At 36.5% G+C, this 27,635-nt stretch overlaps 3 protein-coding genes across 10 annotated transcripts; 2 read left to right on the top strand and 1 right to left on the bottom strand.

Annotated features, from left to right (window-relative positions):
* The first annotated feature begins 623 nt into the window (after window positions 1-623).
* LOC127964705 (nucleolar protein dao-5) lies at window positions 624-12,125 on the top strand. 4 transcript variants are annotated; one of them, XM_052564985.1, is made up of 22 exons: window positions 624-921; window positions 1,099-1,203; window positions 3,588-3,709; window positions 3,784-3,824; window positions 3,977-4,020; window positions 4,178-4,200; window positions 4,315-4,367; window positions 4,582-4,655; window positions 4,808-4,836; window positions 4,981-5,012; window positions 5,173-5,243; window positions 5,675-5,715; window positions 5,816-5,868; window positions 5,939-6,024; window positions 6,421-6,446; window positions 6,579-6,610; window positions 6,710-6,738; window positions 7,879-7,969; window positions 8,057-8,497; window positions 9,850-9,921; window positions 10,135-10,457; window positions 11,892-12,125. In XM_052564985.1, the coding sequence occupies exons 1-21, from the start codon at window positions 796-798 to the stop codon at window positions 10,209-10,211; spliced, it is 1,668 nt and encodes a 555-aa protein (XP_052420945.1). In that variant the 5' UTR covers window positions 624-795; the 3' UTR covers window positions 10,212-10,457; window positions 11,892-12,125. The 4 variants fall into 4 exon arrangements, with proteins under 4 accessions (XP_052420945.1, XP_052420947.1, XP_052420944.1 ...); XM_052564984.1 differs by having other exon boundaries at window positions 628-921; window positions 6,418-6,446; window positions 11,892-12,121; XM_052564987.1 differs by lacking the exons at window positions 5,173-5,243; window positions 5,675-5,715; window positions 5,816-5,868 and having other exon boundaries at window positions 625-921; window positions 11,892-12,124.
* On the bottom strand, window positions 8,252-26,898 carry LOC127964707 (SPRY domain-containing protein 7). 3 transcript variants are annotated; one of them, XM_052564992.1, is made up of 5 exons: window positions 18,126-19,949; window positions 17,596-17,712; window positions 16,690-16,856; window positions 16,477-16,579; window positions 8,252-8,457 (listed from the first exon to the last, which is right to left on the bottom strand). In XM_052564992.1, the coding sequence occupies exons 1-5, from the start codon at window positions 18,229-18,231 to the stop codon at window positions 8,450-8,452; spliced, it is 501 nt and encodes a 166-aa protein (XP_052420952.1). In that variant the 5' UTR covers window positions 18,232-19,949; the 3' UTR covers window positions 8,252-8,449. The 3 variants fall into 3 exon arrangements, with proteins under 3 accessions (XP_052420952.1, XP_052420953.1, XP_052420951.1); XM_052564993.1 differs by lacking the exons at window positions 8,252-8,457; window positions 18,126-19,949 and adding exons at window positions 12,811-14,013; window positions 26,615-26,898; XM_052564991.1 differs by lacking the exon at window positions 8,252-8,457 and adding an exon at window positions 12,811-14,013.
* Window positions 20,154-27,041, top strand: LOC127964706 (tripartite motif-containing 13-like). 3 transcript variants are annotated; one of them, XM_052564989.1, is made up of 3 exons: window positions 21,118-21,162; window positions 21,227-22,468; window positions 26,897-27,041. In XM_052564989.1, the coding sequence occupies exons 1-2, from the start codon at window positions 21,133-21,135 to the stop codon at window positions 22,445-22,447; spliced, it is 1,251 nt and encodes a 416-aa protein (XP_052420949.1). In that variant the 5' UTR covers window positions 21,118-21,132; the 3' UTR covers window positions 22,448-22,468; window positions 26,897-27,041. The 3 variants fall into 3 exon arrangements, with proteins under 3 accessions (XP_052420950.1, XP_052420949.1, XP_052420948.1); XM_052564990.1 differs by lacking the exons at window positions 21,118-21,162; window positions 26,897-27,041 and adding an exon at window positions 20,154-20,857 and having other exon boundaries at window positions 21,227-22,733; XM_052564988.1 differs by lacking the exon at window positions 26,897-27,041 and having other exon boundaries at window positions 21,227-22,733.
* The last annotated feature ends 594 nt before the right edge of the window (window positions 27,042-27,635 follow it).

The raw sequence follows: 27,635 nt of genomic DNA, 5'->3' as shown, positions 1-27,635 counted from the left end.
TGATACAGTCAACAGTATCTATTTTAGTATAGTATACCCTATAGTTGTAGAAAACTTAGTACAGTATTGGGTAAATTAATTTGTTTTTATTACTATAGTTGTTATTTTACCACAGCAATTAAAGTACTTTACTATAGTATTGTTCAAAAATACTAGTATTTACTATAAATTATTATAGTATTTTGTCACACAGCAGCTTTTATGCATTGTTCTGTTAAATCCAGGTTAAATCAGAAAGGACAGAAAGGCAGTTTCCCGCCATAGAAATTCAATGGAAAGGGTTGGGTTGGGTTGGGTTGGGTCCCCCCCCCCCCCCCCCAGCCTGGGCGTGGTCTAAATTCGCTCGGTCTGTGTAATGTTTTTAAAGTTACTATTGAATTACGATTAGTCAGACTAATACAGTTTTCGTGGTACCTGTTACTTTTCTAAACACCGGTCATGATGGGCCAATCACAGTCATTTGTGATTACAGGAAATGAAAATAAAAAAGCTTTGGCTTTTATATTTGATTTAGTTTTGATGTTTGGTTAAGTTTGAAGATTTGCTTTGTTTGATTTTTTTTGTTTGTTTGTTTGTTTGTTTGATGTTTCTTTGTTTGGTTGAATGCACTGCCCTAGATAATCGAGATTAGCTACTGTCTGGAGCTCGAGAAAATTAACTAGAGTGTTTTTACCTATGTAAGATGACAGAGATCACAAAGACCCGCCTTCTACGCAATAACAGGAAAACGAAACTTAAAGAAACATTGCAATGAAAGCTTGAATCGTCGTTGAATGTCACCAAGCAGAGCTCAACATGGGATCGAATCAGTTTCAATCTCAGAATACAATTATTTGTGTACTTTGCGATCAATCAGACGAAAATAAAACCACAGGGACCCTGTCCTCCAAAGGCAACATCTCCGCACATCAAAACTGTTTGGTAAGTTTTCATATGGCATCCGTTACAAAAATGTACTGTAAGTTAGTTGTTAGTTCTGTTCTCTGTCACTCATAGTTTTGTTTGGGTTGGGTTAATGTTTTCCCTTAATCTAGGCAAGTGCATTAATAATTTCTATATATAACTTTAAATGCTTATCTTATTTGATTGTGTCCCCAGCTGTATGCATCAGCGCTCTACTGCAAGAGCTCACCCACCTATGACGACCTGTTTGGATTTGATGTAGAAGATGTAAAGAAAGAGCTGAGGAGAGGAAAAAGACTAGTAAATATCACTGCAAAAGCATATGCACAAACACACATTAAATGCCTCTAAAACGTTATAATGAATATTAACTGGTTAGTATTTTTCTCAAAATATATTGTGAAATACATAACACAGTGTCCATACAAAATACTGTAATGATAAACTACAATAGTAGGGGTGTTGCAATTAATAGTTGCATCTTAAATCTCAATCCTCATTCACAGACGCGTTTGTCACGAGAGCAATAAAAATGCACCCAGTATTTTTAAATCTGAGATCGATACATAAAAAAAAAATAATAATAATAAAAAACATCTGTTGGTTAAATGCACTTCAGAAACAATTTCTGTGGAGTCAATAATTCAAATGTGTGCATGTTTAAGTTGCATATTTAAATATGTAAATGAGGTCATAAAAAGAGGATTTTCATACAGCAATTTTTTTAAGAAAAAAAAAACATAGCCTGTAAACCTGATGGTCTCTGTTTTGCCTTTGTTAGATGGCTGCTATTGGAATAACAGAGCATGCTTTAAAAAAAAAAGAACAAAAAAAAATACCTTACAAAAGACCATGCTCAGAATCGATTGTGATTTTGGCTTTACATTTTGGCATTTGTGTGGTCTAGCGGCAGGCTTGCACAGGATATGCGCGAAACGGACGCATTGCTTGAAAGTGCTTCCATCCGCCGTTATTACAGTGTTTTACTTTAATTATGCTTTCATTTATGCCGTTTGGAATGCAGTACGTAGGCATATTACATGCACGAAACTCACGTGATGACAGACTTTCGTGTGCGCTTTGTGTTTGTCCTGAAGCTCGCGGTTGCGGTTAAATGCACTTGCAGCTCCGAATGCTTTTATGATACCAAATAGATGTGTAATCTGTCAGTTATGTTTTCAGCACAGGGCAAACATCTGATATGTCGAAATAGATCTGTAGATTAGTGTGCATACAGGCTATTAAAGCTGCCAGCCACTGTCTATGAACTCAATATAGTCAAACGGTAATAATACTGAGAAAAAAAGAAAAACCCAACTATGATTGTCTGTTAACCTATGGATACTGTTAAAGCACTCAGACACTTGTAAATGTCTTTTCCCACATTTATTAATTTATAGTATTTCAATTTTTAATAGCTGTTTTGATGCATTATTCATTTGTAATTATTTAAATGTATTGTAAATTCTGTAAAGTTGCAATCAAAATTATGCAATTTCTTGACCATCAAGGCATTTTGCTGCCGAGATGAAACCAATTCAACAAAGGCATTGGTGAGCCATTATAGGATGTTTAAGAATGATTGTGAGCAAGGTTGATGGAAAATGAATGAATCTCTCTCTCTCTCTCTCTCTCTCTCTCTCTCTCTCTCTCTCTTTCTCTCTCTCTCTCTAACTGGCTCTAAAAATTAATATTCAAAATTATTCAATCCCCAAATTATGTGTAGTATCTTTAATTCTTTATAATAACCTCCAATAAATGCTGCCTGTAAGTGCTTAGAAGCTTCTGTCACGTCTCTGCTGGAATCTTGGACCATTCTTTGCTTGAAAAAGCTTCCAGATCATAATGATCATTGGTTTTTATTCTGTCATACACTGCTTTTGTCAAATTACACCAACTATGTTCAAAGAGATTTAAATCTGAAGACTGAACAGTCCACATGAACATTCTAGGACCGATCCCTGAACTAATAGATTTGGGTGTTTAATTTGGGATGATTGTCCATTGGTCATCAAACATCAGTCTCATCACAGTCTTTGCCAAAATGACCTGTACTTCAAATAATATGTGATGTCCTCTGTCTCTTGAGAACTTGTCTCTCTCTCTTTTTTTTCCTTCTTCTTTTTGTAGCCATAGACTTTCCAGTGTAATAGAATAATTTCTTCTCTGTAGCTTTTGTGAGAGCTCTATTGACTTGGCCATCTTAACTTTAACACATGCATGTAGTAAATTTATGTACATGTATTTATGTATGCTAATTCAGTTTGTTATAAAGTTTGCAAAGTTGAATTATTGTTTATTAATATGTTATTAATTATAATTATAATATTTATAATAATAATAATAATGATTAATTAATAAATAGTTATTTAATTAACAATTTTGTACCATACCATACAAATATGAGATAAAAACAACACTGTTACATAGGGTTTGAATAATTATGATTATTAGCTATATTACAAAAGCATTATATATTGACATTATCACTTTTGTAAATTATTACAGTCTCCAGAGTGTTGCATTATTTTGATTGCAATGGTAATTTGTATTGTTCAGCATAGTACAACATTATACTTTAACATGGATATTTCTGTACATTAAATGTAAACTGTGAGCAAACGGTCATCATATTCTAGTGTTGTTTCTCTGTAAATGCATAACTGCTGTTTGTTTATTTCTAGATTTGCCACTACTGTAAAAAAAAAGGTGCTACAGCGGGATGTGGAGTCAAACATTGTAAGCGCTCATACCATTTGCCCTGCGCTATAGAGCATCATGCCAGCATCGATGAAAAACGTTTTGAGTAAGATTACATTTTTTTCTATCCATTTATGTTTTAGATGTAGTAAACTCGAACTAATTAATGTTTCATTTTAGACTGTTCTGTGAATTACATGATCCAGAATCCAAAAAGAAAAGTAAGTGTTTCAATTTTAAATTCATAAACTGATTTTTTTTTTAATTGTATTTGTTTTAGTGATACAAATTTGTAATCAGCTTATGTGAAAATGGTAAATGTCAATGTGAGAATTATTGTCAAATTTTCTGAGTTGGTGTTTTTGTTTACAAGGTTCGCCAGACGGTCGAAGGCCTAACATGAAAAGGCCTGGCAGGGTCAGCATGCAGACACACACACACACACACGTACAGCTTTTACCTAACCACATTACTGTTCATCTTAAAACATCAATGCAAAATTCTGAAATAAAGATTACGATGTGATATTTTGGATGTAATTTTCCGTCCTTCCTTTTTCTTCATTTATGAATAGAGAGATTCTGATTCATCTACAGGGTAAGTGTGCAGTGTGTGTGCATCCTCATCACGACTGGATTAATCACAGAAAGGTGTCACATTATTAATTACAGTGTGATTATTTCAGATGATCTTGTGTTTGCACTTTTTTAGGTCGTCAGTGAGTTCCTCCAAAAAGAAGAAGACTATAATTTTGTTAGATTCTGGTAATTGTTAATACAGTTTCTACTAGCTTTAAATTAGACGGTACTACAGTAATACGCAATAACCCAGTTCAGTAACAAAAAGTAGAGTGTTTATTTATTCAAAGATCTTTGTTTTTATTTGTCAACATGAGAATAATAGCTTGTTTTGGCATGTTGATGACAGATATTGTAATGTAAATGTTCATAACTCTGGACTATTATAATTTAATTATAGATGATGAGGACGAATCTATGTATGCTCCAGTACAGTCAGATATAGAGGACTTAACAGCTCCAGAACAGAACAATGTGAGTTTTCATGATATAATCTGTCTTGATGCATCATGTGAATGTCTCCAATTACAAATCATCTTGTAAACATTCAATTCAAACGGCAAATTCAGGACTTTTAGCAAAGACGTGATATATTGTTGTGATTTTTCCCTTTTTTATTTAAATAGCTGTCAACTCCTGATCCTGAAAATAAAAGGTATGCTGAACTTGATTAATCCACTGAAAGCATCCAGCCTGAAACATGCTCTAGGACGAGATGTGATTAAGACTATTGTCGTCCTTTGTACTGACAAATATTCTTGTCCGAGTTCCTTAAACGAGTTTCTCTGTCTATTTACAGGCCCTGTGCAAAGCCCAGTCCATCAACCACAGGTACAAATAAACACAGTATATCAAAGTAAAGGGTCATTTTTTATTTCTTACTGTAAAGAAACAGTCACATGATTTTCAAAAGCTAATTTGATGATACTAAAAGCTTACTGAGTCCATCTGTACAGAGGGGTTTCTAATAGTAATGCATGTGTTGGTTTAGGTTCATTAAACTTAAGGTCTGCTCAGAAGCCTTGTGGATCTGCAGACAATTCAGTAGAATTGCATGGCAGGGTCAGAACACACACACACACACACACTTCAGATGTCCTCTACATAAAGACACTTAATGTTCTACTCAGTACAGACATCATATAGATTAAAAAAAAGACTAAAACTGCTCTGTACTATTATAACTAAATAACACTTCATAACAAATGTTTACTTGGTTTAACCTTTTAATAGCTAATTAGTTTAACTTAATAAAAAAAAATACAAATGGATATGTAATTTATTGGACCTTATCTCAGAGATGAGTGATTACAAAATTACACAGTAAGATGGTCATTTTACAGTACTTGTTGTATTATGCTAAGAAGCAAATTTTACTGTATGAACAAACAAGATATGATCTTGTGAGAATTTGTTTAGAAGACAAATAGACAAACCTACTTGAAAAATAGTACTGGTTATTGTAATTTTGTCTTTTTTATCTTATTTAATAGAGTAAAGGCTTTCCATATATGTACAGAGCAAGTATGTCTCGGTGAGTTGTCTGTAGAAAACTTAATTCTGGAACATTGTCTTGTTAGTAATCACAGTGTTATTGTAATGAATCTGTGTTAATTTAATGTAATTTTTTCTAGATTGCTAAAAGTAACGCCCAGAAGGAGAAAAAATAAACACAATGTAGACTCAGGTATTTTTTATATCTCTTGGTCTGCATAAAAATCAAAACAATTCAAGTAATTTGTGTCTCTTTGTTTTAGATGATGAGAGCCCAGCCAGCTCTGACCGTGCAGCAGCTCCAGGGCTGTCAGATCCGGAGGACCCTATGCTTCAAAAACAGCCCAAGGTGAGGCTCTTATCATAAAACTGGACTGTGTGATATGTGTTCATATGTCAGAGTGTCATATTAAACTTCACTGAAACTGCTCCGTCTAAATTAGAAGAGACAGTTCACCCAAAAATGAAAATTCTGTCATTCAACCCTCATGTTGTTCCACTCTTTCAAAGCAAGACTTGACCCCATTGACTTCTAATATAGACAAAATATCGAAGACATTTTTTTAAAATTGTTTTATTTAGTTCCACTGAAGAAAGTCATCCGTTCAAGTTTATAAAGACAGGAGTGTGAGAGAATGCAAAAAAAAAATATGCATTTTTGGGTGAATTAACCATTTAAGATTTTTAAACATTTGGTAATAAAATTGTACCAATGAATTGATTCTCTGTTCACTTTTAACAGCAGTCCACTCCTGTGCCTAAAAAAACAAGGTATGTTTAGGATTTAGAACCATTTTGAAAGCAATACAAATACAAAAATATAATAATGTACCATGGTATTTTTGCATAAACTTACAGTCGTTATATAAAGAAACTTCCCTGAGTGTTTTCCTTTGTCTGCAGGCTGTGTGAAAAACTCAATCCAACAACCACAGGTAGAAATGTGTTTGTATTTCTAAAAAAAAAAAAAAAAAAAAAACGAGAAGTATCATCTATCATTCCTTACTGTAAAGAAACAATCTCATTATTTTCAGAAGCTGACGATGACACCGACATTGATTCAGTGAGTCTCTCTGTACACAACACAGCACACTCATGTTACTCTGTAAACAAGCAGATCTATTTACTGATATTTTCATGTCAAAAACACAAGGTCCAGTGGCTACATACATGTGTGACCCTGGAGCTCAAAACCTTAAAAAAAAGTCTTAAGCCACAGGGGTATATTTTTAGCAATAGCCAAGAAAAACATTGCAAAATTATAGATTTTCTTTTATGCCAAAAATTATTAGGATATTAAGTAAAGATCATGTTTCATAAAGATATTTTGTAAATTTCTTGCCATAAATGTATCCAAACTTAATTTTTGATTAGTAATATGCATTGCTAAGAATTCATTTGGACCGCTTCAAAGGTGATTTTCTCAGTATTTAGATTTTTTTGCACCCTCAGATTCCAGATTTTCAAATCTTTGTATCTCGGCCAAATATTGTCTGATCCTAATAAACCACACATCAATGGAAAGCTTATTTATTCAGATTTCATGTGATGTATAAATCTCAATTTCGAAATTGACACTTAAGACTGGTTTTGTGGTCCATACTCACATATCAGTCTGATACATGGCATGAAAGATCCAAGGCTTGGGGATGATCTATGAATGAAACAAAGCTCCCCCATATCTTTTTGGAAACTTTTCCATAGCCAGGAACTGTGACAAAGCCAGCAACATGAAGTACAGAGGAACAAATTAACCAGGCCTCTTGGTCATAATTTACACCAAAAGGGTTTTCAAATATCTTGCGCCATAATGTTTTTTTTTGTTTGTTTGTTTTTTATAAAACACTTTTTAATCAACTATTTAGTAAAAAAAAAAAAGCTCATCACCATCCAGTAAAGTTAAAAAATAATTTTTGCTCACCAAGGCTACATGTATGTAATCAAAAATGCAGTAAAATTGTGAAACATCATAACAATTTAAGATAACTGTTTGCTATTGTAATATATCTTAAAATCTATTTTATTCTTCTGAGGGCAAAGTCTCATCCTTGCTGAATAAAATAATAAATATCTTTTAAAAAAAACCTTTCTGACCCAAACTTGTGAATGGTGTATTATACTCACCACTACTCAGTCGTTCTTTTAACTTGCCTGCAGCTAGCAGTGTACTTGCTTACATTGTTACACTCTCACTGTGTCTCAGGAAGAGTCTCAGAGTTTGTTACCATCAAAAACATACCATATCACTGTTCCCTGTAGCGTTATTTTGGACTCTGGACCCTTTGAAGAATCAGGTGTGTTGATCTCTCGATTGTCCTGCTACTGTCATTTCAACGAGGCGTAAACCTGTTTATTTTTTAAACGTTATCTCTGTGTTTCAGAGCACAGTTTAGAATCTTCTTCACCTGCCGGTGCAGCTGTGTCTACCTCACCTGGGTCTGTCACTGAAACACCACCCACAAACAGAACTCCACCGCACAGAGCTCCAACCACTGACCGTGTCCCACCAGCTGCCGTTTACTCTATGCCTACCCTGGACTATTTCCCCTGTGATCCCTCAGGGCAGCCCGGCTCACCTCATCATCCGAGGCCCACTGTAGATGTTCCAGCAGTCCCTCCGACAGGGGTTTCTCCATCACCAAGGCGTCTCGCTGCAGCAGATGCTTCTGATGTGGGTTCCACGGTGAACTCTGAGTCTATTGCCACCAAATTTTGGACCAGATGTAATGAGGCCGGGTGGACTAAAGAAATCTTCTCAGAGCTTGTGTCTCGGCTCAGCAGCCTAGAAGAAAAAGTGCAGTCACAGAAAGCCAGCCGCAAAGGTGAGAACAGCCTTGATTCAGACCAGTTTTTTTTAAATATTCTGGGTTCAATACAAGTTAAAAGCGAAACGGCTTCTGCGCTACTAGTGTCACATAAAAATAAGGCATGTTTTCATACAACTTCAAAACCTTACGATTATTCATATCCTTACGATAAATCCAAAGACATCATTATTACATGGTGCAGCTGATTGGTCCTTTTTTTCCCATCAGGAGCTAATGAGCTCACTGCTCAACATTTAAATGCTAGGCTAATGTTTACTGTAGCAGTTGCAGTGTATTTCAGAGACCCTCCACCTTTCCAAGTTTCAGCCTCATATGTCACGACCACGGACCTTTGGCTAAATGTCTGATGCATATGGCAAACAAAAGTGAGAACACTCAAGGAGTTTCGAAGTGGTCATTTGATTTGTTGAATTATACCGGATTTCCGGGAGACGTGTGTCGCATTCTTTAACGTTCCACCTGGAAACAAAGATGCTGTGGTGCCAAACCCCCTCACGAAAAGACGAAAAGCCATCGTGTTTACAACGGAGATGACAAGCACTTATCAGGATCAACTAAACGCTGGATTTTCAGAAGTATGTAAAACAATGTAAGTTTGAGGTATAGAATCTTTAAAATACGTCCGAGATTAACATACCAGTCTGTTATTGTGCCAACATTTCCACACCCAGAAACGTGATGCTGAATGAAACGAACTGTGATTGGTTGCTTGACATGTCGGTCAAACGACCTCAAGGGTGGGCCTTAGCCAATGAAAGCTGCCTTGGATTCCTCTGTCTGAAGGTCACCTTCCCCAGCTCCACCTGTATTGATTTGCTATGTTTGTGGATGTATTAGATGTAGCAAATACATAGTCATTTACATTATCATGCTAAGCTCTCAGAGAGTTGTAATGAGTGAACTTATTTTATCTGGGACTTAACAGTAAAGTGGCAGAAACTGGAGGTTAGAAATTTCAGCAAGTTCAACATCTGAACCTTTAAGCTCAGTCAAGAGCATTTGGGGCAAAATCTTGCAATCAAAAACATTCGTTTGGACTTGTCCCTCCTTTAAAAAAAACAATCTGAGTTACAGTGAGTAACTTCAGATGCAAATGACAGAGACCAATCCACAAACTTTAAAATACTGTTTTTCACTTAAACCGTGATATTTGCTTTTTTTTAAGTAAAAAAAGGAACGGTTAATTTTTTTGTGTACATGTTGATCACTGATCTATAGTCATTATAATGTTATATTTTCACAAACACTATCAGCTGAGCTTAACTTGTATTGAACCTGAAATATCCCTGTATGTTCTTTATATGCATGTTGTTTATACAACTGAACGGCTATGAAATATTTCACAGAATATGATGTTGCTTTCAAAGTATTGGAGGCATCTGGACAGCTGCCTTGCATTATTACTCATCTGGAACAAGGTACAGTATTTAATTGTAACCACCTAAATCTAAAGTGTTATGTTATTTCAACCTTTTAACAGTAAGTTTTGGATGTATCCATTCAAATGAGAAGTATATAAATATGTGCATTTCTTGGTGCCTGGTAATGAATCACATATTAGAAAGTAAAATTGTTATGAGGAATCAAAGGGCAGTGTTTCATGAGAATGACTTTGTTTTTCGTGTTTCCAGACCTGGAGAAAGAGGAACGGTATTTGCAGAGGAGAAAAGCAGCACTGAGGGATGCCAAAGCTGTACTAAATGTTTAATATAAACAATCTTACAGAATTTTATTTTTATCAATGAATTTTTACAAAACGCTTATTTTCAAGTCTCAGTTTGCATATGTTATGTTTTTTTATTATATTTTTTTACGGGGGTTGATTTACAGTATGTCAGTGACAGAAATGAAATATGTCTGCAAATGCCATTTTGATATGATCATTCTTCTGTTGTCATTTTCTAAATAAAATGTTATAACTGTAAGAATCATTCTTTACAGAATGTCGCTTTTAGTATTTTATTTATTTTTTATTTATTTATTTATTTAGTTTATTTAATAGGGACCATGCATGTTCATGTACATTGTTGTATGAAAATACACCATGTAAATATGCCAGAATTAGTAAAAAGATACTATTTTTCATCTGCAGTCCCTAGGCCGGTGACATAAAAACGAACAAAAAAATAAATAACCAACAATCATATAACATTCAATCATTATGACAACAATACACAAAAATAAAAATATACAACAATACAAACAAACAAGACAAAAATTCATAATAACATAATAACAATTGCGACCAACCACATCTAAAACAATAGTCCGCGCCCACACAATACACATGCATGCACCATGCACAATCATCCCGCATACATAAATACACACACACGCACATACACACTCAAGATCTTTACTTATCCATGCGTAAATTATTCACACCTATATACAACATAGACAATGTATAAATGTACATACAGTATATACATGTAAATATTTATTAAATAAATAAATGCATATGTGTGCATTCATATACACAAAGCAACTACACAGAGCACACACAAATACACCATGCAAACACAAACCTCCATTCCGGACGCGATCAATCGCGACCAGTTCCCCCAGCATTAATGACTAAAGTTACAGTTAAAAGTGAGTACATGTCTGATTATCTAAGAGCCACTGTTTTAATTGAGTTTTAAAGGAGGTGAATGAAGGACACTGGCGTATCACAAGGGGCAAGCTATTCCAAAATTTTCCACCTATTATTGATATTACATTTTGTACAAAGGTGGTACGTCTAAATGGTATCATACAGTCCCCTTTTATAGAGGCCCGTGTGCTACCTCCGCTTGCAAGCCTTTGAAAAAAGGCATGCAGTGGAGGTGGAGCAAGATTATTTAACACCTTATAAACTAGACAAATGTACTTGAAACGTTTGAAATTGTCAAAACTTAAAAAATTATGTCTCTCTAAAATATTGCAATGGTGAAATGACAATGCCTTTTTATCAAAAATTTTAATGGCTTTCTTAAATAGAGATTCAATAGTTTTAAGACTCGATATGCTAGTTAATGACCAATTTATGAAACAATACTCGATATGTGAAAAAATCATAGTATATAAAAACAACTTGGCTGCTTTGGTGTTAAGAAATGGCCTGACTTGTTTAAAATTCTGCAAACTGAATTTAACTTTATTTGCCACCTTTTTCACATGATATTTGAATGTTAAGGTGGAGTCATATATAACTCCTAAATACTTAAATTCATTGACAACATCAAGCTCCTGTCCTCTAAGAAACACATTAGAGTGTGACACCTTCATACATTTTTTGGTGAACACCATACAGACTGTTTTTTTGGTGTTTAAGTAGAGACACGACCTAGTGAGCCAGTCATCAATGTGAACCATCGCTGATGTAAGTGTAGATGCTATCTCTGAGGTATCCGGGGTTGTACTTTATAACATAGCATAGTTTTGACACTTTTAAAGGGAAGTGTGCAGTATGAGTCTGTATTTTTTCTGTTGACTGGGGGAGGTGAGACTGACATCACCTCCGTTTGCTCAACTGTAAACAGTTCAGAGCAGGAGACTGAACAGCCAATCAGCACACAGCAACAAACAGCCTCTAATGAGGCTTCAGGTCAACCACAAACGTGCATGAAGGGCTAGTCCATGCTCATACTAGTTTCTTCACAAGAGAGGGAGAGGGAGAGAAAAGTATATTCGCAATATGGACACTAGGTGGCAGCAGACACATATTAACAGCTTTAAGAGCTTCCCCAAAAACATTTCCGTCACCTTTCAGACCTGTGGCGTCACTGTCCTTTCATCTGTGCTCTGGCACTGAAGTCCAAACTTCGTCTAAACAGAGTTTAGCCTCCAAAGCAGTGAAGATTTAAAAACAGTAGGATGTAAGATCTAAGAGCCGTTTTTAAAGGCTTTTTCAAAATATTCGCTGAACCCCCTACTATCCGTCATAGAAAATCAAGACAGGAACATAAAGAGAGTCTTGCACTGGGAGGGTTTACAAAGAGTTAATGTTTTGCGTATTACTGGCTGATGCTTAATGGTTCTGTGGCATATGAATAGAACGGGACAAAATTAAACATTTATTACTAATAAATATATATATCAGTCTCTGTCTCTCTCTCTCTCTCTATATATATACGTATGATTAAAATTGTTTATATATGGGATTAGTAATGCTTACCCACATTATTCGTACAATTAAGAATAAAAGATCTAGGGACACATTTAGAATTTTAATCAAATATAACAGTTAATTTTGTAGATGTGTTTGTTGCCTTTTTTATTTGGTTAGAACAAAGTCATTTTCATTTCACACTATAACACAGGTCTTTGACAGAGACAGAATACTTAGGTTTATTAAACACAGCACTTGGGGAATGTACCATAAGACAGTGTACAGCGAGAATTAAAGTTTTTTTTTGAGGACTGAAAACCAGACTTGACAAGTCTTACAAGACAAACTTTTTCAGAGCACCTTTTCTGAAAAGCACATGGCCATGCAGTTAACAACAAAACTTAGATGTGGTTGTGTATTCAACTGTGTGAATAAAATAAATGCATTAGTGGTTTTAGTGTTAAGGGTACATAACATTTCTGCAGTAAACAGTAAAATTAGGTTCATAGTTCATAATTAATGTTAGGGTTAGGGTTAGGGTCAGTGGAGCAAAACACATCTGATGCAAAAAGAAGTGTTTACCTTCTAACATTTGAAGGAGTTTGGTAAGATATAAGCTAGGTCAGCAAAAATGATCATGTAAAACAGATTCATGCTTGTCGGTGTCTATTTGACACTGAAACTCAGTTCAGCCAAAGTCACTTGTGTAATATTATGTGCAATAGAGATCATAGAGGTAAAATGTTCAAATACACTGGAAAATACAGTAAACTGCTTTTGTTATCTATTTATAAATATGCCTAGTTTAGATAAAAGGCAAACAACAGTAACAGACTCATTAAATATCAATAGAATAAGAGAGGTTTTTCACATGTAACTAGTGCAAATACAATTGGTTCATTCAAGAAAGCTGATATTTGTGTAGATATATAAAGTCAACGGTACATTATCAGTGATTTCTCCATAAATTAAAACACAAAGCTGATTGTTATAGACTGTCATTAAAAAAAAGGCTAAGCTCAGTTTTTCAATATCGCCCACGACAGAAAACAGAAATCAATAAGTGTCTTCAGTGCTTATGTAAAGTGTTTTCTGGGTTGTAGATTCTCTCTCTTATTTCTTTGTGTCCACACACACACGATAAAGTCTGGTCTGTCTTCTAAAAGTAGCAGCAGTAACAGCAAAGACAGAAGCAACACTGAGAGATATTGTAACCACGTGCTGCTGCCACACACACACACACGCACGCACGCACACACACACACACACACACACAGTTCAACTTGACAATATGTGTGTGTCTGCACACAGACAACAATTCAAAAGATCTGCTGTTCGAACAGAATCTTTTCAAAGCCTTCAGGTGGAGTATGGTAGAAATCACTGAACTGGGCGTCTATGATGGCACTGTCGTCCACTGAGAGAATGAGAGGGAAGATTACAAACATCAATATATTAGTTCCTCATATGAATAAAACTTGTCATTTCATGACATTTCTTGTCTCCAGTATATTGGTAAAAAAAACTTAAAGGGATAGTCCACCCAAAAATGAAATCTCGATCTTCATTTGCTTGCCCTCATGCTGCAACAAACCTGTATGACTTTATTTCTTCTGCAGATATGTTGAAAACGTTGGGAACTAGGGCTGTAGCTATCGAATATTTTAGTAATCGAGTATTCTACCAAAAATTCCATCGATTAATCGAGTAATCGGATAAAATTAGTTTTTGCTTAATTAAAGTGCAATATTAATTAATTATGCAAGAGAAAATAAGACTCCTGGGTCTCTTAAAATGAAAAACTAAATTTCCTTTTTTAGATGTTTTATTTTATTTATTTTTTAAATGCATAGAATGCAATGCATACATCAAAAATAAGCATTTAATTATTACCCATTGTTTCTCTGTCTTTACTTGTACTGTGAACAATGACAATAAAGTTGACAGATGAATTAAGTACATTTAAGTGCCATTCAGTTGGGGTTTTAAATAAAGCATTTTCTGAGATGCACATTAAACACATAAAACATTAATTTATCTTTTAATTATTTAAAACTTACTTAACTTTTTGGTAAACAAAGGGGATTTACTATAAAAAATAAAACATGGAAGAAATGTTGTGTGATTAAAACTTGTAAAATGTAAGATTTTTTTTTTTTAGTAGTAGGCTATGTACATTCTGCTGAACAACAGTCTTTAACCGGACTTTTATTTTGACGGGTTGGCGTGCCTTTACAGTGTGATGTGACGCTAGTTTTACTCAACTCAAACGGTCAAATGCTCATGAAGTGACTGTCAGATCAGCTCTGGAGATGTTGTACATGTGTTCATGTCTTATTTAGCGAGACAGCAGATGCTGAATTCACCGCGAGCTTCATGCGCGCTTCAGTGTTTAATGAATGAAGACGCGCTTCTGCTCCATTCTATGAGGGGCCGTACAAGCCATAATTCGTTCTGGCACTCTCACACACATACATTCTCCATTCACATACATATATTCTTGCTTTCACACACCTACATTCTCCATTCACATACATATATTCTTGCTTTCACACACATACATTCTCCATTCACATACATATATTCTTGCTTTCACACACCTACATTCTCCATTCACATACATATATTCTTGCTTTCACACACATACATTCTCCATTCACATACATATATTCTTGCTTTCACACACATACATTCTCCATTCACATACATATATTCTTGCTTTCACACACTTACATTCTCCTTACACATACATACATTTCTACTCTCTCTCACGCACATACATTCTCCTTTCACATACATCTATTTCTACTCTCACACACATACATTTTCCTTTCACATACATACATTTCTACTCTTTCTCACACACATACATTCTCCTTACACATACATTTACTTCTATCTTTTTTGGTATCCATTACTTCCTGTTTAAGCAGGAAGTCATTCTCATACCAGGAAATACATGTGCAAGACCTGATCAGCTCTTCCTCACAATTTTACAGTTATGCTATTCAAAGTCATCCTTTTTTCTTTTCAAGTACATATTTTAAGTTTTTAACTTGAGCATATCATTATGCAACCTATGTATTTTACAGATCTGTGTACAAGTGTTAAGACACTGATTTTGATTGTATTAACAGGGCTTAATCCTAAATAAGTTTTCCACTGGTCCGGTTCGGCCAGTGGTTTATTTTTTTTTTTACTTGCCCTGGAAAAATTTTCAAAGGACTTGCCACAATCAATCAATCAATCAATAAGACTTATTTTTTTAATTGTTGACTGTAACATTGTATTGTAATAAATAATAACCATTTTGCACAAATAGGTACAATAGTTCAAAGATAAAACTAAAATAAACCATTCTTTTTCAGGCCTATTCCAGTTAAGGATGCACTGATCAGGATTTTATTTATTTTACAATCAAATGAGCCGATTCCCATTCTCATTGCCAATTTATTTAGTTCTTATTCTTTTTCTCTTTTTTTTTTGTTTTTACATTTATTAAATGTTTATTTTGCTCTGTTACTGGCCAAACTAAACTTGAGCAAACAAACAAACACTATATGCAACATGAAGCAAGTGCACAAAACAAAAACATCAGATGGGCTGAATTAATATTTTATTATTACTTTTTATTATTATTAGTTTTATTTCCTTAATTATATGTGTGTGTGTCTGCACTATGTTTGTACTTTCTGTACTGGAAGCTCCTGACGAAATTTCTTCTTTGTGTAAACACTTGGCAATAAAGTGCTTTCTGATTCCGATGAAAATGCTAATTCAATCTCTGACAGCAGGTGGCACTTATAGAACACTAGTCTATCTACAATATATGAAAATAAAACATTACGGTGATATATAATATTACTGAAATATAACTCACCATAAACTATGGGAAACACAGTCCCTCGAATACCTGAGGCTGGACAGTGCATGTTTTTTCCATTTAAGTACAGGTTCATTTCCACGTGATCATAGGTCACCCCCTTAAAACAGAGACACATTTACGATCAGAAGCAATGTCTCATACAGTATGTACTTGCTGTATTACTCAATTTGATAGCTCACTGTCCAAAATCCAAGAGTTAAAAGGTACCACTATATCCCCCTCCTGGGGTAGGCTGTTGGCAGGTAATCGGTTCTTCTCCTCGTTGTTGTGGTATATGGAGCCATCGTGTCTAAGCACCAAACTGTGACTGTCTCGACCCAGTGGCACCTGGTTCAGATTCACCTTCTGAGTGGCCACACCGATCCCCCAAACACCTGCACCACACACAAAACAGCAGCACACCTTCATGAGACAGCTGTACTTATCCATCTGAAGAACATTACAGAGAAGTAAAATGTAATTGTAGAAAAAAAATCACAATGCAAAAAAGGGTCCTAATAGTAAGTTACTTTACTTTTAATTAATATATATTATTATAGCATTTTAGTGGTACATAAAATTTAATATATTTAAATAAAGTCTGTGATTATGAGATTGAAGTTAGAATATTCTGGGAGTAAACTCAAAATTAAGAGAATAAAGTTATATCAATGACGTGATTAAATTACTAAAATGACTTTGTTCTCAAAACATTACAACTTTAATCTAGTTTTGCTTTGACTTCATTGTCAAACTTGACTTACTATCATAAATGATCTTTTATATTAAGGGGCACTATTCCTTAACCATATGAAAACACTCATCATGGTATCTCTGTCTAAAGCTTTATTTTGGTTATTGCAATTGATTCACTTACTAACTCTCAACTCTTATTTTATTTATTGATTCATTTATGTCACAATCTATTCCACATCAGCTTCACAATAAACCACATTCCTCTTTGAGACCACAAATACATCTCTCTGACAGCTCCACAGAGCTACAGTGTTTGTGCAGGCATTAGAAAAACATTAAAAACAACCAAAGCGAAAACTAAAAACCTGGTTACAATAGGACAAGATGAAAGTCTGACCCTGCTGACTGTATAGTAACAACTATGTCGGAGTCACTCACCCGTGGACTGGATCTTGAACTCAAAATAGCTCTTGTTCTGGTGTAGAGGGGCGTTGGCGAGACAGGCTCCAGTTCCACAGATCCGCCTCCCGCTTTTCACGATGACCACATCCGTCCCTGGGAAAAAAGGCCAAGCAAACTCTCAGAACCACCCTGTCACAGCACTCAAATACAGGTATGCATTTCATAATGTTTTCAGAGATAACTGCAGAAGAACGAGGCTGAGGTGACACCCACTAGCATTACATGATTCACTTAATCCCGAGAGATAAAACAGACCCTGGATCTGCTGTGTACTAGCAGTTAGCATGTGACCCAAAGGAGTAAGAACTTATTCATTAGACACTGTTAGGAACGAGTGCGCATTACTTACTTTAAAACAGTGATTGTAAACCGATTTTTTAGTTCATTTGTGTTCAAGCCGCTGTTTTTCGTGTATACGACAATCTGCTAGCTTGACACATCTCTTCACTTTAAATGTAAATGGGTGTCTTCTAGTGAACCTGCAAAGCAGTGGAAATGACTCTTACCCATGTGGTGCGTGTCTAGATGTACGGTGGGCATCTCTTTGAGGGGGGCATGGCCCGCTCCGCCATCCCCGCAGCAGGCCAAACAACACGTAAACACTGCAGCCATTCTCGCGCCGAGATCACCGGAAGTGCAGTTACACGCGGCAGACACAAGAGCGCACAATGCTTCCAAGATAGAACGGATTCCACGGAAAAATGATTGTTGACTAGCGGTGCTGTTTTGACACACACAGAGGTCCACCTCAAGGCGGCGCTACCGGCTCAGAAAGTTTTTTATTTATTTTTTATTCAATGCTTTGAACAACACAGAAAGGCATTCATAACTGACAGTAAACTAATTTTTTTTTCACATTCTGTACACCATGTCACCGAATAAATGTAAGATAAAATACAAATATTGCGGAGAATTTTTTTTAAATATATAGGACAAAGAAAAATTAGGGGAGTAGGAGGCTCTCACATTATGAAACCAATAAATAAAGTATACAAGTGCCTTGCTTTTACACTTTTCATCCCTCTTAACGTCTCCAAATATATTACAAATTCCAAAATTTTTTTAATTCCAAATTCCTTTTTAAAAAGCACTAATCATGGGGGAGTTTTTTTTTTTATTATTAATATTTACATATATGAATGTAACATTTCAGCAACAAATTGCTCATTGCATAAGATATATTTTATCCTTAAATAAGAAACCAGATTTAATTTCCCATGAGAGGATTAAAGGTATTCTTTGTTGTATCCAGCTGAATTAATCATGCCAGAATGTTTGTACCAAGTTACACTGAAAAAACAAGTGTTTCTATCTCCAAATGTGCATAACTGGCATATATTTGAGTCCCCAGTACTAAAACTTACTCTTAAAAATTATTTTGCAGGGTAAATGTGATTCATCATTTTAAAGTGCACCTCTTAACATTTAGGGTTGACAGGAAATATTAGAAAATTACAAAATCTCTATTAAAAAATTAGTTTTTTCAAATCCAGCAATCACAAACAACTGCAAATGGTCTATCCTGACCAGGACAGAGATAAGTTACAGATAGCTGGTGACAAAAGACGTGTGTGTGATGCCCTATCTGCAGTCTGGATGAAAATGTACATCCTTATAATCACTCTGAGAAACTTTAATAGCCAATTAAATTAAAAATAAACCGTAATGATTCATTTGGAACAGTTTAAACTGGAGGATTTTATTTTTATTGGCCGCTTTCACCTCACCAAGAGTTAGAGAATAAGTGACCCTGGCTGTGAAAACCCACCTTAAGTAATTTTCTTATTTGTGATTTAATTTTTAATACATAAAATCATCCTTCTTAAGATAAAGAACATTCTGTGAAAATTTAACCTTTCTATCTTTAGTATTGACTGAGTAAGGCCATGTCATATTAAAGTCATAGTGAAATTAATGGTTGAAATCAAACTTTGAAGTTTGTTCTCTCATTCGATATAGAGACTTTAGCCTGGATTTCACACAGAGAGGGTAACATATACTTGTACATTATTTTATGACAGGTAATCATATGAAACGCATATAGCAAGGTGTTTAAACTTCAAAGCCAAAACAGCTTTTGTTACTTAACCTGAAAATAACCAATAAAACATATCATATACCATACTGTTGAATTGGACTGGGATAAAGTTGTATATTTTTGATTGTATGCGTCCCTCTTGTGAATTTTGGTTTGTATTGTCGAATTAACACTAAATAAAAACAAACAAATCATAAAAAGCGCTTATCCTGTTTCTGTGACAAACCGGTTCGCTGAGCCCTCTCGTGGCCAATTACGTCACTGCACGCGCATTCATCCCTGACTCAACCAATGAGCGCAGGCCCTCGGAAGCCCTTCTCTTCCTGATGGCATGGAAACAGGGGAAGAAAAATCGAGGTCAAAATATTTTGACACGTGACTCGGTAGCGATTGGTTATCGATGCGGCAAGACCCTCACACATGGCACGGGCATATGCGACCGAAGTGGCGTGATAAAGGATCATCTTCATGGCAGGAAACCCGACGTGCTTTTCGATTGTCTGTGTCTGTAACCCATGACTAGATGTACACGAAAATCACTTCGCTACTGTAGCTCAGTGAATAGATGAATTAGGCGTTTGTGTGGGTAGATGATGGGTAACGCCAGTGTTGACGTAATCTGCAGAGAAACGCTGATCTAGGAGAGAGTGAGCGCTCCCCCGCAACAACCCCAAACAAGAATGAAGGAATCCTCTGCATTTCTTTTTCACCGCACAAAACGTGTAGTCAAGCGCGAGAGTCTGCAAATACACTTAGCTACGCGGATATCACGCTGAATGTGGCGTTGAAATGTTTGTCTCTAGATGCACTATTCATTAGCTGTTTTTTCGCATTCTTTTTAACTGCCTGGCCATACTGACTTGACCTGAACTAGTTAAAATTTCCCAATTGGAAAGAGCGAAGTCTGCACAGCAACAAGAGCCATGATTGCGTTGCGCACTGCCTGAGCATCTACTGCGCCTCTGGTCCAATTGCTGATGCTTCCCGCCTGCAAAATCTGCCACAGCCGTAGTAATACCTTGACAACCGGACCCGGGCGAACCGAGAAACATTTCTGACAACTCGACGGCGGGGAATCTTTTTTCTAAATCAATGCCTTGTTGTTTTTTATTGGACAGGTCCTCGGATATTCTTTCACCAAAGTTCTCACGCGGCAATTAAAAATGAAGTGCTGGTGCGCTCAGGAGTCTTCATCATCAGGCAATCTGACCTCCCATATTTGATTAACCTGTCATGCCTCTTCCACAGAATCGCGTGCTGTGCATTGAAAAACAACTTCTGATCGATGCAGATGATGTTGATTCTAAAAAAAAAAAAAAAAATGCAGTTTTCAAATTTTAAGCAAATTTGGTTCTATTATGTATTCACTGAACGCATTCTCGCAAAAGTAAATAAATATTTGGTTTATTGCGCGTAATGTAGATTGTCCAAAATGACACTGCAGTGCTGGCTCTAGACTTCAGAATCGGTGTGGGATGCACGAGATAGACGCTTGCCAAGATGATGTAAGTTGCATTGATGTGTCATGCCCCCGACAAGCTTATATATTGATGTCTTTTTCCACCTTAGGATACGATGGAGCTCTTGGAGGAGGACCTCACATGCCCAATATGCTGCTGTCTTTTCGAGGATCCGCGTGTCCTGCCGTGCTCTCACAGCTTCTGCAAGAAGTGTCTGGAGGGCATCCTGGACGGTAACCGGAGCCCTGCTTGGAGACCACCGTTCAAATGTCCGACCTGTCGAAAGGAGACCGTGCACAACGGCATCGCGAGCTTGCAAGTCAATTACTCCCTGCGTGGCATCGTGGAGAAGTACAACAGGATTCGAGTGATGCCGACGATGTCTCTCTGCCGAGTTCACAGCGGACAGCCGCTCAACATCTTCTGCGCCACGGATCTGAAGCTCATCTGTGGCTTCTGCGCCACGACAGGTGATCATAAAGGACACACGTTTTGCGCCCTGGAGGAGGCGTATGAACGCGAGAAGCTCGCGTTTGAGGAGTTGTTTCGTGTCGTGGAGGGCTGGAGGGGCGAGGAGGTGCATTCGTGCCTGGAATCGTTAGAAGGAGCGAAGAGGAAAGCACTGGAGAGGGTCTCGCGGGACGCGGATCGAGTCTCAGAGTACTTTGAAAAAGTTTTATGCACGCTGGAGCACAAACGGAGCGAGATCCTCTCGGACTTTGAGACCCTGAAGCTCGCGGTCATGCAGACCTTTGACCCTGAGATCAACCAGCTCCGCTCGGCGCTCGAGGAGCAGCAGCGTGCGCTCAGCATCGCCGAATCCTTCCGGTCGCTCTCCGACCCGCTGACTTTCCTCCAGCAAATGCAGGACTTCAGAGAAAAGCTGCGCGTCATTCAGGGAACGCCGCTGCCGTCTCGGACGGACGTGGACGTGGGGTTGCGTGGCCTGCAGAGCTTCGATGTGAAGGAATGGGACCGGATGCGTCTTGGAGAGGTGGACAAGCTGTGTGCCCCTTACGAGAGCAGCACCTACCTGGCTTCGCTGCCCCCTGCCGCAGCTCCGCGCTACTCCCGGGTGCTGTGGAGAGTTGTTCTGGTTGTATGTGCGTGTTTCACAGCGCTGAACTTTCTCCCGTCGGACTGTCTCGCTCTGAGCATCCAGGATAAGGTGGTCGCACTCAGTGGCCTTTCTCTGCCCTGTCCTGGAGAGATTGTGCGCTGGCTTGGCTTCTGCTGGAAAGAAGCGGAAGCGATCTGCACGCTAATAACCGAGCTGTGTCGGAACTGTATCTTGGACCTGATAAACACAACATCAGATTTCCTCAGCTGATTTTATAACTCCATTCATTAGGTACTTTTTTATGTCCTACAATGTGCCAACCTAGAAAATCCCGTGCATTTGTAGCATTGGGAAAATTTGCTATATGAATGTGTAACAAGAATGTCCGATTCATACACACACACACACACACACACACAGTCAGCATGATTGCTAGTAAATTGCACTGATTTTGTCTGTTGGGTTTAAATGGAAAATCGAGTGTGGATCGATCGTGGTTTACTAATGGGATGACATTCCCAAATCTTACATTTAATAAAATGCCTTGTTCACTTAAGTTACATAGAGCTTTATACTTCATCTTCAAACGTTCTTCTCGAAAACAAGTTTTCACTTTTTAATATCATGCGTTATTCCCGTTTTGGAAACGGCAGTATAGGAAATGAACTGGACAAAAAAACGCTAAAGAAGAGGAACACATTCCGATTGTGGATTGATATCGTTTATCTACTCTGTGCAAGTTATCAGGAGACTCAAGGTTAAACGTTACGTAACTGAATGTCAGTCTTGTACCAGGACAGTAAGTTGAGTTCTTCAGTATTTTTATTATTATTATTTACTCCAAATGAACTTGTATACTGCTATATGTTTGTTTTGTTGTTGTTTTAATACATATTGCGATAATATACATCAAATGTTGGAATACCATTTGCCATTAAGAGAAAGTTTTTTAAATATTAGTGCCACAACAAAACTTTATCTGAACATCATCATTGGCTAATGTAATAGATTTGTGTTTTGAGGGGAAATTGTTAAAATTGTTTATACAAAAAAAAAATTCTAACCTCATCAATGTCTTGGTAATGTTTACAGTTTCACCCAGGAGAGACATGAGATGTGCACCATTAAACACAAAGTAATGACTTTTTAGAGGAAAAAGAAAAGGAAAAGGTATCCCCGATTTTGGCAATGTTTAAAACAGGAGTCCTGAGATTGGCGTGACGTCACCACCGGAGCCCTGCGCACGTCACTGAACATATATTTAGCCGACTGTTGCCAGGCGAATTGGGGGATGAAAAGGGAAATTGCCTACTTTAACCTACTTTAGAGAATAAAACCTTACATAACTTGGAGTAAATTGAATAACAATGAATTTATTAATAAATATAATTTTTTCTGAAGCCTGCAGAACACATTGCGACTAATAGGAAGCTCACTTTGAAATGGCGCCATGTGTTATGTAATTCCAATTCTTCGATTTTCTCCCTTTTTAAACAAATGTAACATTGTGTCTTTAAAATAACGTATCTTCACTCTACCACAGATCTATCTTACACCAGTAGCTTAGAACTCACTATTATTATAAGAAAAAACAGCAATCATGTCAACACACGTATAGGCTATTTCTTTTTGCTTTAAATGTTTTGTTTGTGTTTAATGTTTCTAAAGACTATTTAATTGTTTTAATGAAGATGTTTAATGAAGTCATGAAGTTGCCACACTGAAAAGTTGCACTTTGCATGTTGTCATTTTATCGTGTTTTTTTTATCTGTACAGTTGAAATGTGCTATAGGCATGATAGGCTACTCCAAATAAAATTCCCTTCATATATATATATATATATATATATATATATATATATATATATATATATATATATATATAATGTATATATTAAAGTTATAGCATTATGCTTGATTCTATAGTTGTCAAATTGTCAAATGAAATAGCCTACATGCATACGTCGACATTGACCTACGAAGCCGAGGAGAGAAAAAAAAAAAAAACTTTGGCGCCTGTCCTGCATTTGCAAAATGTGAAATGCATTAGTTTTTTTTTTTTTTTTTTTTTACATTTTTTGCAGACACTAAAGCAAACAAGAATTTGCCCATTATATAACCGGATAGCCTACACCAGATACACGAAATAATATGATCGCCGTTTAATTTCAATTACAAGTCGCATAAATTAAAGTGCATGAGGCGGCGCATCGTGAAATAGCATCAGAACCTTGTTGGGATGAAACATCTGATAAATGATGCAGCAATAAGGAACATCAGCAATTATCCTATAATTGCAAATGTCTCAAAACTCCCGAACAAAGTGTTATGGTTGTAGTGATAGCATATTAAATTAATAAAATAGCCTACACATAGTATTTTTAAAAATTACTTTAACTTTTACATAGCCTATGCAATGTCCTGCATCTAAAATTTAAGGAACTCAGCAAAGAGCCGTAATGATTTGAGACTCTGTCTCATTCATTTTGTCTACTGAATGAAAAGAGAGTGGAAATCAGCAGCTGTGTGCAAATAAAAATTCGAGAGCTGTAATATATGAAGGTGAATTTGTTTGGATTTACCCAAGTTTCCCCGACATAAACAAAAAAAAAAATAGACGGACCTTTTTTTCCCCTCGGATTTTGTGTCTGCAGACGATGACCAGAAACTGCAATTAGCTGTAAAAATCAGTCTATTTAAAATTAAATTAAGCGAAAAACATGTATTTTATTTAAATGTCTGCGAGTAAGCATCTACATTACATAGCCTAGATATTTTTCACAGCCATGTTAAATGTCATCTTACAAGAGGACTTCTCGATGCATCACACAGCAAAATAAGTGTGAAAGCGCCGAAAACATGCATTTAGGTTCTGATCAAACGTAGAATATTTAATAATTAAAAGAGGCGCTTAAAAATCCGTCCTCATATGAAGTTGTCTATTTGCAAAAAAAAAAAAAAAAAAAAAGTGAAGATACAATGAGTGAGACAATGAACCATTAGGCTACATCTTGATTTTTTTTCTATTAAATTATTAAAATGTGTATGTTTTGCCGCTGCCAAATGATAATAATCAAAATCATCTCTGTATGATCAGCTGTTGACCATCTTTAGATCATGTCTAAAAGCATCACATGATTAAATCGACCTGTGTCAGAAATGATCATGTTTCGAGCTGAAGGCGACAGCGGATTTAAGTGCTGGTCAATTAAACAATCAAACAAAACAATTGTAACGTCTTTCCTTTATTGTCAAACCTACAAAACGTGATAAAATCATGCAAACGCAGCATTCGGACATTACAACACACACACACACACACACACACACAATTCTGCGTGTAAACGGGTCCCTTATAAAACGGGTCCCTTTAAAAAAAAATAAAAGTATTTGACCCCTGTAAATCATACAAAACCAAATAAATAAAATAACTATAATTTCTCAAAGACACGACAAGAACGAGTCCAAATCGTGGTTGCATGTGCTTAGATGCTCATAAATCTGTCTTTCTGGTTGCTTTTCATAAAATGGCGGATTTTTTTTTAAATGGTAAACTATTTGAGCCCTGCACTGTATTTGTTTTGTTTGTTTGTTTTTTTCAGGCCGATAGACCTTTGTGTGAAATTTCACAAAAAATGTGTAGGCTGTTATTTAATACAAGCACTGTCACAAAAGTTATATAAAAAGTGGCTTGTACTGTTAACACGAAATGACACGTAATTTACATCTACCGGGAAAACCGGAGAATAACGTGCAGAGTCGCTGGGTGCTAAGCGTTTTAATGCTGATGTTATATAAGAAATATAGGCCTATGGTACGCATGCGCCGCTCGGGAACCTCTCCAGCAACAACATGGAGACATTGGCCTCTAATATTAATATGCCGTCCATTTTAACAAGCGGAATGATCTTGGTACAAATATCTAAAAACTTTGCTTAAGTTGTTATAGTAAAAAGTCTATTTGGAGTCAGTTTTGTGCTCTCCGTGTACTCACCGGAAATAAGGAAAACTTGAAAAAAAAAAAACACTTCACGTTATACGGTTTCATCAACAGAAAAATAGCACATTTCTACAACAGTATTCAAATACAGTAGAGACGAAAAGCGAACAGAAAGATGAGATCTCCCCAAAATAAAAGTTGCGTTCCTTGTGGAAAGATTGGAACAGATACAGCGACAATAACGAGGCTCAAAGGAGCATGCCACAGGTCAGACAAGATCTTCCTCTTTTTTCAGTTTTATTATTTACTTACAGTAACACAAAAATGCAACAGTGATTTCATTTTGAATATTTTGAATATTTAATAAAAAAAAATTAAAGGATACAAGGGTATAATTATATTTTTACATAATACTTCTCATATAAAACAGAAAAACACATAAATTGAACAAAAGCTACTTAACTTCTCAAACAAATGAAACACTGCACCTATCTTTACCTTTGACCATTCAGTTCATCCCGGTGAGACTGAGGTCCTCCTGTTGGTTTGATGATTCAGTCCATGAAGGTGTTTCAGTACCAGTGAGTCAGCTAGGCCCTGGTCGCCGAGATAAAAAGATGACGTGCATGTGCTGTTTGGTGACTTCGTGCTTCAGCAGCACGAGCAATATTGGAGGCATTGGCCAAGGAGTAACTCCAATATTTACATGCTGCTAAAGCAAGACAACACACACATTCCCACACACAATCTTTCTCTTCTCTCTCTCTCTCGACTGCGTAGGTCCCAGGAATTGATGCTGCAGCACATCACGGCCTGCATCTCTGCATCACCACAAACCATTCTGTGCTGCTACACCATCACCTAGAGAGGGTCCCTCTCTCTCTCTCTCAATCACACACTCGGCAACATGACCAAGCACTGCCAGAATCACAGAGCGAGTGACTCCTCTCCTCTCCTCCCTCTCTCTCTTTCTCTCAGCAGGGTTTGAGGCATTCCAGGACTCCATCTGAAACACAGAAGAGAGGACGACGCTTGAGTGAGAACATACACACAGCAGCTGGACGTGATGCTGTCAGTTTGCAGTAAATACTTCAGTGTCTAGTCTACTGCTCTGCAAACCGTTTGCATTCAATAAGAAAATACATACACACACATTTGTGTTCAGGACCTGATAAACTTACAATTAAGTGTTCAGGATATACATGTTGAGTTAATATTTTATATCTCTACTTTTTGCATGCTTATAATGTACATTTTAAATATATTTTATTGATGTCTGATAACAAACACTTTAGAATAAAAGCATACATAAAATGTGTATTTATTACTACTTATTGCACACTGAATCACATAATATTTTACACTTTAGTAAAAAGGCACCTACAAGTCAAAACTAATGTTATGCCACAATTTAAAAGGTCCTCATTTCTTAGTGGGTCCTGCACTGTTTTAACAAAGAGTTTTATTTTTACATCATCATCATCATCATCCCCAGTGGCACATTACCCTCCGTTCTTAT

Source organism: Carassius gibelio, chromosome B9 (genome assembly GCF_023724105.1).
Source record: "Carassius gibelio isolate Cgi1373 ecotype wild population from Czech Republic chromosome B9, carGib1.2-hapl.c, whole genome shotgun sequence".
Lineage (NCBI taxonomy): Eukaryota > Metazoa > Chordata > Actinopteri > Cypriniformes > Cyprinidae > Carassius > Carassius gibelio.
Note: the sequence above shows the minus strand (reverse complement) of the source record. Positions and strands in the feature narration are given on the sequence as shown.

Excerpts from the sequence above, each read along its gene's own strand:
- LOC127964705 (XM_052564984.1), top strand. The coding sequence starts at position 796 with ATGGGATCGAATCAGTTTCAATCTCAGAATACAATTATTTGTGTACTT. Across the intron at positions 1,204-3,587 it reads TGAGGAGAGGAAAAAGACTA|ATTTGCCACTACTGTAAAAA; the intron begins GTAAATATCACT and ends GTTTATTTCTAG. Across the intron at positions 5,869-5,938 it reads TAAACACAATGTAGACTCAG|ATGATGAGAGCCCAGCCAGC; the intron begins GTATTTTTTATA and ends TCTTTGTTTTAG.
- LOC127964707 (XM_052564991.1), bottom strand. The coding sequence starts at position 18,231 with ATGGCTGCAGTGTTTACGTGTTGTTTGGCCTGCTGCGGGGATGGCGGA. Across the intron at positions 17,713-18,125 it reads TCTAGACACGCACCACATGG|GGACGGATGTGGTCATCGTG; the intron begins GTAAGAGTCATT and ends CTTTTTTCCCAG. Across the intron at positions 16,580-16,689 it reads CCCAGGAGGGGGATATAGTG|GGGGTGACCTATGATCACGT; the intron begins GTACCTTTTAAC and ends CTCTGTTTTAAG.
- LOC127964706 (XM_052564989.1), top strand. The coding sequence starts at position 21,133 with ATGCACGAGATAGACGCTTGCCAAGATGAT. Across the intron at positions 21,163-21,226 it reads TAGACGCTTGCCAAGATGAT|GATACGATGGAGCTCTTGGA; the intron begins GTAAGTTGCATT and ends TTTCCACCTTAG.